General features: G+C 40.3%; 2 protein-coding genes across 3 annotated transcripts; both read right to left on the bottom strand.

Annotated features, from left to right (window-relative positions):
- Window positions 1–3143: 3143 nt before the first annotated feature.
- On the bottom strand, window positions 3144–7071 carry gatd3l (glutamine amidotransferase class 1 domain containing 3, like). Of its 2 annotated transcripts, XM_085181529.1 has the most exons (7): window positions 6835–7068; window positions 6709–6761; window positions 6511–6624; window positions 6289–6420; window positions 6069–6161; window positions 3485–3650; window positions 3144–3380 (listed from the first exon to the last, which is right to left on the bottom strand). In XM_085181529.1, the coding sequence occupies exons 1-7, from the start codon at window positions 6949–6951 to the stop codon at window positions 3246–3248; spliced, it is 810 nt and encodes a 269-aa protein (XP_085037655.1). In that variant the 5' UTR covers window positions 6952–7068; the 3' UTR covers window positions 3144–3245. The 2 variants fall into 2 exon arrangements, with proteins under 2 accessions (XP_085037655.1, XP_085037654.1); XM_085181528.1 differs by having other exon boundaries at window positions 3144–3650; window positions 6835–7071.
- Window positions 7072–8201: 1130 nt separating this feature from the next.
- Window positions 8202–10820, bottom strand: tmem127 (transmembrane protein 127). Its single transcript, XM_085181534.1, has 3 exons — window positions 10077–10820; window positions 9814–9978; window positions 8202–9720 (listed from the first exon to the last, which is right to left on the bottom strand). The coding sequence occupies exons 1-3, from the start codon at window positions 10312–10314 to the stop codon at window positions 9410–9412; spliced, it is 714 nt and encodes a 237-aa protein (XP_085037660.1). The 5' UTR covers window positions 10315–10820; the 3' UTR covers window positions 8202–9409.
- Between the last annotated feature and the right edge of the window lie 302 nt (window positions 10821–11122).

The raw sequence follows: 11122 nt of genomic DNA on the forward strand, positions 1-11122 counted from the left end.
TCGCCTGTGATACCAATCAAACAGCACTAAAAACATTTTCTTCCCACTCCCACTTAATAAGACTAAGTACTTAAATAATAATAATAGTACTTGCAGTTTAAATAATGCTAAGGCTTCCTGCAATTTGTGTTACTGATCCTTTACATAAATTGAAAAGAATTTGCTCACTTCCTGCTACGACTCGCCCTTTGGTTGCCTAAAATTATGTATCCCACATGTTATCTGTCCCAGTAACATCCTCCCATTGAGCTCTTATTAATCAGTTCACCTAAAATCTTGCCCCTGTATTTGTTAAAAATGTATAAATGTTTATATATAGTTTATTGTGAATGATTGAATGTTGTATTGTGTACAGTCCTCTTCAAAGAAAAACGCTTCTTTACTCCACCTGAGTCAGTCAGACTCTGCGATTTATGAATAACAGATACTGTAACACTTGATAAGATACACAGGGAAATTTATTTTTGCCTTATTTTATTCACATCACCCTGAATGACAGTTGAGAGGTTTCGACTGGCGGGATGTATTCAAACAAAAACTGGAGGATTCACACTGATTGAACACCTTCTCCTCACACAATGAGTATTTGTGTATATTTATTGAAGCGACTTACGATATGCAACGATGTTTACAATTCACATCCTCGATGTGAAGGCAGCACTGTGAATATTTCATCGACTTCTGATTCTGCATTTGAAGTCTGTTATGAATTTTGTGCCCGTTTTTTTGTTTGTTTTTGGTTTATTTTTTACCGAACAGAAGACGCTTTTGTACATCACCTGACAAACAGAGATCTAAAGAATATCTTTGTAGCTATAGTTTGGGATTTGTACTATATTTACTTTCCTAACCCAGATGAAAATGCATTTCTGACGATGGCTTTGGAAGCTCTGTATAAACTGGAAATTTTTATATCTTACCACCTGGCTGTTTTTTGTCATTTTTATATGTTTGTAATGAATAAATTGTTTTATTCAGAATGCATCAGACTGAAAGAGTGTTGACTGATTTTATTTTCTAAACACTTAACACCTATCACTGTTAACACAATAGTCCCTCTCATTAAAGCTTGGGTAACCCTCTAAAATAAGGCTTCTAAAGAGTCTAATTCCCCTGTAATTAAATGGAATTTCTTTATCATTATTATTATGTAATTATATTTATCTACAAGTAGTTGAAGGTAGGTACACTACAAGTTCTTTATTTACAGAAAAATTAGAAATAATTATAATCTAAGTAGATTTTAGATTTATATAGCAATAACAACTTTATTGATATAGCACATTACATGTGTAAAATTAGTGTGCTTAATAAGACAACAGCATTAAAACCCTGTGTAGGTTTACAATGCCTTAAAGACAGTGAAAACAGCAAAAACAAAACAAATCAACAGGACCTATTCAGTGTAAACCCGGGTTAATAAAAAGGTTTGGAGTCTGTTTTTGAATATGTGCAGAGTTGTAGATCAGCAGGAAGACTACAATAACGGAAAACACCTTCAGCACACTTAGCACTACTTTTTTAAGTCGTGCATCACTACAGGAAAGACAAAATGATTATATTGTAAGTGAATTTAAATAGTGCACAAGTGATTTAAAAGGTGTATCTAAAATTTTGGATATTTGACAGGAAAAGAAGCACAAGTTGTATTGTAATTTTGCAGAAAAACTATATTTCCTCATTTATATTATAAGTACACTATCCTTTTGTGTGTGTGGGGGGGGGGGGGGGGGGGGGAATTAGGCACGTATTATGAAGTGATCTTGCCTAACTTTCACGTGTTTTATAGAAAAGGATGTACAAATTATTAGGATTATTAGGATTCTGCCTTACAATGAAAAATAAATAACATCCACATTTGTAATTACAATGTAATACGGGGAAATATTGTTTGTTGTTCCACAAAATAAATTGAAATTACGCAGTGCTTAAAGTTACTTACAGTGTAATTATTCCTTTTTCTTGTAAAAACACGACTTGTTACTCTCTATTCTAACGCACCTACCTTTACGTATTTGTAGGTAAATGTAATTAGATTGTAATTTCAAGTAAAATAAATTCATATTCTGTTTAAATACAGAGGAATTATGCCTTTAGTCATGGGCCATGTTATAAAGTGTTACCAAAGCTTGTTTATAGTAAACCTGTAGGTATGAGGCTGCCATTGTTTTCAAAATGACACAAAGTCAAGTCAGCTTTATCTTTCATATTAAAAGTATTTCAGAGGCTCTGTTAGACTCTACTTACTTGCAGCTTCCATCTTAAGCAGCAATGGCATGAAGCAATTGTTTTCTGCATGACTTTGTGGAGGTCTTACAGAAAGTGCCCAGGTCCTGTGGCCAAATCATTATCGCTTCCCCACCGTGCCTGACAGATGGTGTGAGGTGTTTGTGCTGATGTTTGTTTTTTTCTTTAACAAACATGGCCAGGCATCTCCACTACTATAAGCTTTAACATTAACGACTGACTAAGATCAGCTAACTGAGGTCTCTAGAATCTGATGTAGCTGTTGGGTTTTTCCCAGTTTTTCTCAGCATTGCGTGGTCTGACCTTGGGGTGAATTTGCTGGGATGTCACTCCTGGGAACACTGTGGGATTATTTTAACACACACCCAAATACTCCAAACCAGCAAACTGACAAAATGTCTGCATTTACAGAGAAGCTCACACTTGCTGATCAGTTAACTAAGTGCTTTGATTGACAGACACTAACTGCCACTTACCTTTGTTCCCAGTTTTTTCCAAGATTACTTTTCTTTACATGACTAACTATTGTGAGTGCAAGCAGTGTTCTGCAGAAAGCTGAATCACAGTTTGATTTAAGGACTTAAAATGTCAGGGTATTTGTGCAATATTAGACTTTGCCTACACTCGAGGTTTAGATCCTATCTACACTTTTTGGGATCAAAACCATTAAATATTTTCTCCATGCGATGTTTATCTGTTAAGTTGGTGGAAGTAGCTGTGATGGTGCTTTCTCATGCACCCAAATCAGCAGTTAAGAGCACAAATGTACCAAAAGAGGACACTTGCTATTAAAACTCTGACTTGTTATTTTGAGGAAGCGCAGTGGATTTCTCAGTGGCTGTCTTTAACCCCATCCCTAGCTCTCATATTGACCAAACAAGATTACACAACACACATTTGTTGTTTTACTAAACTATTTTTATTGTTTCAGGTAAGAATTTATCACAGTACACAGGTGTATATTTTGCAGTAGCACTATTTCTTCTCCAGATGTCACCTCACTTGGTTGACATGCGCATGACATGCTTGACCATATTTCCAATACCATCAAATATATAGTGATAGTGATAGTCAGTCTCCCACATGAAGGATGGAGTGCTAACCACTTTGTTCTTCTCATCCACATAGGCTTCGTAAAGGAAAGGGTTAAGGTCAAATCAGAGGTTATTTCAGGATAATGACAAAGAGAATATTTTTCACTGATATTAATACTGAACAGAAACCTTGGAAAGGATATATATGGCTCACGGACGTTGTGGCGAGCACCCATGCCCTTCACAGCCTGCACCATGTTTGTGTTTGGCCAGTTTCCCCAGCGGGTGTTGTCGTCTCGCTCGTAACCCATGGTTACCTCAATGCTCGGCAGCACACGGCAGGCCAGCACAGGAGCCATGCTGGCGAGTCTGAAACAGGAGCAGGAGAGGACAGTTGTCTGAGGTCGGCCAGGGTGGGAGACTTACCGGTGTAAGCCAGACAGGAGAGACTGAGTCCTGAGAAAAGAAAGTCTCTCCCAGAGCAGCACTGATTTGGTGTGACACCACAAAACTGGTGGCTAGATTAGGATTAATATGATCATTTAACAGCAAATTAAAGCCCCCCAAAAACAAAGTTTTAATTTGGAAAAAGGGAATAGAAGCTCAGTGGACGTTTGCCATCACTTAATCTGCATCACCTTGTGATACTACAAATGTTGACATCCATCCGATGCCAGGAAAATACAAGGCCAGCATTGCAGACAGCAGTACTGATACTGATAACTTATAAAGACAGCTTATGTTTGGGAGAGCAGTGTGTCATGATTTATGAGATAAAACATCATCAGTTTGCAAATTCTAAACACAGTTGCAGTCATTTTTACTTTCTACAATTATTAGTTAAGACAAAAACCCCCATGTATTTTGAAACTGGGTTTGTTTCAGAGCTGGGATGTAAATGTGCCTGTCTCTAAAACACAGCTTCAGTTGTTTAAATGTGCTAAAGGCTATAAATAAAATAACCATGACAACCAAACGTTTTTTATTTTGTGTAGATTTTTTATAAACATTTTTTTTAATTTAATATATGTTTTCATTAATAATGCATCAATCCAATTCATTGGGCTACATACTGAACTTAGAGGGCTCCGTCTCCTCTGTTCGCATTAATGGCAGTAGGAAAGGATTAGTCCTCTTTGGGTTGCGGTCAAGAGTACTTTTTAACCCTACTCAGCCTCCAACTCCACTCTTTAATTCCTGTAATCCCGCATCTCCTGTGACCTTTGACCAGGCCTTCTGCACCCTGTTCCCTGTCTGCGCAGCCACTGCTCATCACCTCATCAGTGCCCTTGTGCCAACGCAGTCACCAAGGCCAAACCGGTCAGAAGCAGTCTGAACGGATGTTTTCAAAAGACAAAAAGGCATTCTGTAATCAGATTACATTACGTAATCTAGCCTCGTTCAAAACTTTTTAGTGCGATTGGGTTACTGATCCAAAAAAGAAAAAAAAAATCTGGATTATCCTAATCCCAACAGAAGAGTGAATTTGGGGGGGTTTTGTGAAGAAAATGTAATAAAAGTTTAAAATTGATCAAATAAACCAACAGTTGGAGAGATCATGTAGATGAGGTAAACATTAGGCTATGTATAGACGTTTTACTGCAGTAAAGTGGGAAAAAAGGTTTCTCTAACCAGAAAATCAGCCCTGTCATACATCAGGACTGCCTGCAATGACACAATCATCTGCGGTGCAGCAGTCAAAACTGCACCTCTACACATTCATGTAGGAAAGCCAGCTTTAAAAATCTGTTCTCTCCATAAATGAGGATCATTATGATCTTATGATTTAAAACGTGAGTTCAGAATACCCAGAAGCCACAGCCAGCACCCTGCACTGTCATAATGTGTGTAGTCCCATTTAGAACAGGCGCAATCGGGATTTGGTCGTCTCATACAGTTTGAATCCGGATCAGGATGAAGTTAATCCAATGCTAATTTAAAAAATTAGCATTGTATTAACTGAAAAAAGCACTAAAGCAAGAGGGGTTACATGAACCTGGAGATTTTCATAGATTATTGTGATCCTGATTTTTTTCTTTCTTTTTCCTTTTTTTTAAAAAAAAACAAAACTATTTTTGAACAACACCGGAGTGTCAGTACCAAGACTGTCCTGTCTGCTTTGAACTGTAGGATTTCTGTGGTCTGTCTGCCCTCATGTTCCTCGAGCTTAGGACTCTGCTTGTCCTGCTGTCTGCTCTGATCAGTGAGAGCCAATAAGGAAACTTTTAGCAGACGCTTTGTAAATCTTCTCAATCACTTATTTAATTATATGCAGCTTTTCTTCTCGACTGGGTTTGTTATTTTAACACACTGACTATTCTCTGTAGTTTCACTGTTCCACAGCAGAAGTCAGATTTCCATGTGCAAAGCTTTACTTGCAGGAAATGAAATGATTAACAAATTTTAATTCAATTCAATTCAATTCAATTTTATTTATATAGCGCCAAATCACAACAAATGTCGCCTCAAGGCGCTTAAGGATGCGATGTGATCATTTTTACCTAATAAGATCATATTAGTAACTACTAACAGAATCTGCAACACTGTAAATATGAAGTCTCTCAGTCAGCATCAGCATTCACTGCCCGACTGTTTTCCTTTTTACAGCCTCTCCATGGTCCCAATTCCATTACAGGGATTGTTTAAATCTTTAAATAGTTTAAAGTAATCTAACATAATCTGATTTAAAGCGTGCCAGAACTCACTGGCGGTCTTTAAAGTGGCCTCATGATTTATCAAATTCTCCATCAGTACTGCAGGAGTGAATATTGCTCAGATCATACGCACCCGATAGGCTTGCGTGAACGATGGAAATCCTTAAGCACCCTTTCCACGTCGCCGTGCAGCTTGCAGTCTTTGCCGTCCTTCATAAAAGAGGATCTGAAGAGTAAAAACTAATAATTAGTGGTTCATTTTTAATGTAATACAAACTTGTGTTGTATCTAATCCTAACTCTGTTTTACACCAGCCGGTCTCAGAGTGATTTCTTCACGTCAGCACTCCTCACAGATTCTTGATGATTCCATGGCCTCCTGGAAAGATGACGGCGTCGAAGCTGTTGACGTCCAGCTTGGACAGGTCCTGCATTTGTGTCATTCCCTGTCCGTGACTGAAGCGGGCTGCCTCCATCATCATGTTCCTGCGGGGATGGACAGAATTCATCACAAAGTGCACCCACGTAACCATAGACAAAGTCAAAACGCCCACTGCGCCCATCTTCGAGGCCCACCGGTTCTCTCCAGAGGCAGGTTGCTTTCTCATGTGGTCAATCACGTGCATCTGCTGTTGATTTGGAGCAAACATCTGGAAGCGGGCGCCGTTACGGCTCAGGTGGTACATGGTGCTGAAGACGAGAGGGGTGCATTACCATCTGCCTGTGTTAATTCAGTCATGTGCATTTCCTGACCTCAGCAGGAGTGATACTCACTAAACCCCTTCATGGACATCAGTACCGTCCCACCATCCACATCCTGAGAAAACCTGAAACACATGGACTCACCAAATCACACCCGTGGATCTGCTCCTTTCTCCCAGACTGATCTGCATCACTTACCACTGCAATGTTAGTATTTCCCCAGTTGCCGTAGTCACCCTGGTGCACAAAGCAGGCAGGCTGGCGAGAAAGAACAGCCAGCGTTTGTTTTGACAGCAAAGCCCTGGTTGCCAGCATGATTTAGCTTCAATCTCACTGTTGTAGAAGAAAAATAGAAATAAAAAAGACTTCACAGTTTTACCACCGAGCCACGTAGAGACTTTTAATGGTCGTGGTGTTGATGTCAATGAGGTTGTCCGTATATATACCTGTAGAGTGGGGCTAAGTGACGTTGCCACGTAAGCTCTGTCTTCTGAGAAGAGCCGTCTCTTGTTCGCCTTGACTGACTTACTCTCCTCCTCATCAACACTCTTTCCTATTAATACCCATTTGGCCACAGAGTGACACTTCAGCTTTGAAGAGCAATGTAAACATGTAGTGCTTCAACCCAAACAGTAGCTTGACCTTTTAATAGTTTAACTCTTGGTGACAGATGCAGACGAGCGAACTTGCAGAAGAACAGACGCTAAAAATGTTAGAGTAGCTAACCTATACTTTGGCAGAACAGTCAGTGTCTTTTATATAAGGCAACAATCGAAGTGATGCCCGAGTGAGCCCTTTTTCCTGCTTTCTATAGTTACTCCTTTGTCCCAATTCAATTACAGGGATTGTTTAAATCTTGTGCGTTTAGCTAGTTCAAAGTAATCTAAGGTAATCTGATTTATGAAGTGTGGCAGAACGTGACAGCCTGTAATTTAACCTCATGATATACGTTATTCTACACTAGCTCATTATTTAAAGACTGTTTATTGATCACATTATGCTTCCAGGAAAAGCCTTGCAGTCTTTGCCAGTAAGACAGGTATTTTTTTGCACCAAAAAGATCCTGGGTTCAAGTCCCCCGGTCGGATGAGGCTTTTCTATGGGGTTTCTCTGTTCTTGGTAGGGTGAATGGTGATTCAGAATCACTCATTTGTGTGAATGTGATTGGCTTTCCTGCTTTTTGTGTTAGCCCTACAACAGACTTGCGACTTGTCTTGGACGCACCCTGCCTCTCTCTTCTAGGCTCCAGTCTCACTGCGACCCTCAAATGGATAAGTGGTTAAGAAAACGGATGGATCAAGCTTTTAAACTGCTTCATACTTCTGAACTCTTCACAGTAAAAGGTGTACCATACGCCCTCTAAAGTCCATTAGACCTTAAGACTCTTACTCTCTTTAATGCCATGTTGTGTCTACAGTCTCTAGACGACAAGACCAGAAATACCCCAGGCAGACGTAAACGTTAAAGTTACAACGCTGTTAGAGCAATGCAGATCCTTCAGGCTGGATTTGCTGAAATCACAATAAATCGATGTTAATTCACAGATGACGAGCGAGAGGCAAAAGTATGAGGTTTCCTTTATTATGATCACTTCTTTTTTAAATGTATAAATGATCATTATTTACAAATTGAGGAAGGGAGGGGGGTTATAGCGACAGTTTGAGGGACAAATGCAGAAAATTATGGACTCAACAGAACAATACACAACCAACAAGAATCACAACATCAGTCACAAGTCCAAGCCTCTGCCTGTGGGAGATGTTCTTGTTAAGATTGTGACTCAAAGTTTAAAGTCTTCACACAAATGAACTCATGCACTGGAAATGCATACTGAAACGGTCACATGTGGGAATCACAAAGTGCAAATAAATCTTTTTTCAAAAGCAAACACGAGAAATATAATGAACAACTTCTGATGCTGTGAGGTGTTTTTTAAACTAAATGTCACCCTTACTGTGAAATAATACAAACATGTTTCTCACTTTCTCTCAATTGCTACACACACACACACACTCTCTCTCTTACACGTGTGCGCGGAGACACACACACACACACACACACACACACACACACCATGATTCGTTTTAAAACACCAAAGACCTGGCTCACAATTTCTGACAGTTTTCTTATGTCAAGTACAGAAGGGAACAACGAAGACTTAACTAGTGAAAAGAATAACAAAGCAAAAACTACAAAAAGACAGCACAGACAATAAATGAGGTCCAATTTGATATCTTATATAAAATAAAGATGTTCAAAGAATCTCGTCAGTGTATTTCTGCATCTGTAAGGTGTCGGTAAAATAAAATTCACACAAATGGCAAGCACGTCAAACTAAAACCATAACGCAAACAAAGCTCCACTCACGTCTGATCAAAAGCAAAACAACCGCCGACAGCGCTCATTCAACTAAATCCTACAAAAACAATCCAGCTCTGGATGTTCCATCAATTAATTGTCATGAGCCGTGTTGAGCACTTCCAGCAAGTTTAGTTTTCTTTACATGTAAGAACCAAATCCCTAAAAGCCATTTACATGCAATTCACCAACAACTCCAGTGGTGAAAGTAAGAATTAGCTTCTAAATTTCTGTCACCACTAAAGAAAGCTTTCATGCACCCAAGCACCGTCATTCAAGGAACCTGCGCACTGACACGCTGTGTTCACTGAGTATTTTTGCAAAGATATCCATTTGATAAAGAGAGGGGCTTTGCCCATCAAGCTAAGTAGCTGTGCTGAGAGAGAAAGGTGTTAGCAAGGCGAGTCTGGTGGCATTAGGGTGTGTATGCGGGTGGCGGTTGAAATTGATTGGCAATGTCATAATCGGCAGGAAATGTTTCACTGCTGTCCTCCATCTCCGAGAGCAGCTCTAAAGCCTGCTCTTCCTCCTCAGTGGGGTAGTGACGAAGGAGATTTGCAGCTGTGGCGAGGATGGATGCTCCGCCTGCGCCCGCCACCAGGTAGAAGCTGATAGCAAAAGTGACGTATATGAGAGAGCCGTGGTACTTTTTGTGCTGCTGCTGTAGGGACAAGATCAGCTCCGAGGCCCAGTAGCAAAAACCTATGACTGTGGCACACTGCAGCACTGGTGGGAGACAGAAAGAGACGATTACAGACCATTGAATTTACACATTGTCTGTCTTTTTCTAGACAGCATGAGGGAAAAAAAGATTATTACCTGTGAGAATATGTGCAAATGCATATCTGCGGGTTATTTTCAGGGCAGGGTGCTTGGGACCAAACACATCCAAGAGAAAAGCAGTCAGACTGCAGAGGATTCCCAGGAAACAAAAGGCAGCGATTACTCTCAGCAGCAAGATGGTCTGCGGGTTCACGCAGTAATCTGATGGGAACAGACGGACACGTCACAGAGCATTACACGTGAGATCTGGGATTAATTGCTACTGTGGGTTTTTAACGGAGCTTGTGTGTGGGCCTCACCATCCAGAAGCTTGGGGTCAATGTATCCCAGGACATCTGACACCCCCAGCTCTTGTCTCGGACAGGTTCCTCCGTGGACGCGGAGCCAAGCCGGCTCAGCCAGAGCTGTACAAAGCGCTGTAATGGACAGAGCTCCGGGAAGAGCCGACACAAGGCTCCGCTCCGGCTGCTTTGGCAACGAGGTGCCCCCTCTCCTCCTTCGGCCTCCAGGGACAGTAGAACCCGGCGGGGCATACATCCTAATCCGATTTCCTCGTCCTCGGTTGTATAGTGTTGCTTTCCCTTTATTGTCAGTGTACCTGACAGCACTGCGCTAGTAACGAGCAAGTAAGCCACAAAACCGACAACCGGTAAAGCTAATTCTGGACTGATGACAGCGGCCCGGCTCCTTTGTTCACAAATTAAAACAGACCATAAAACTAGCTGTTTAATCAAAAGCAGTGCAGGTGTCTGACTGACGGCAACACAATGGACAGATGGCGTTCAGGCCTGCTAGCTCTGTTGTTAGCCTGAAAAGCTAACTTCTCGTAAACGTAAAATGTCGTCAAGTTTTTCTTTGTTATAATAACTTTAACAGTGACCGACACGACAGTCATACGTCTATAAAGTAATATAGCTAACAACAATAATAAATTAACTATCGATTTGGTACACAAAAAACAAAGACAAAACAAAAGGAAACGTCCGCTGGCTTCCTCGAAAACACTTGACTTCCTTGTTCATACCATTCTTCTTCTTCGCGGTCTCGATAGCTGTGAAAGTCAGTACTCCCACCTACTGGCGACTCCTCCTATGGCAGTGAAAGTCATCATACAATAACAAAATTCTCGTCTTTATTTTATTAAACTCACTCATTGTACATTAACAAAATAAACGTGCTCGCGTGAATGCTTCATAGGAAATCATAAAAAGAGATGACAAAAAATTTTATAGCACAACTAAAAGAAACAAGTCTGACCAAAGTGCTTTACAAGTTAGTTAAGAACAAACAAGATAAAACCTTAGATCAATAGAATACATACAATAAAATACAACATAAGATAAAA

Source organism: Neolamprologus multifasciatus, chromosome 12, assembly GCF_963576455.1.
Source record: "Neolamprologus multifasciatus chromosome 12, fNeoMul1.2, whole genome shotgun sequence".
NCBI lineage: Eukaryota > Metazoa > Chordata > Actinopteri > Cichliformes > Cichlidae > Neolamprologus > Neolamprologus multifasciatus.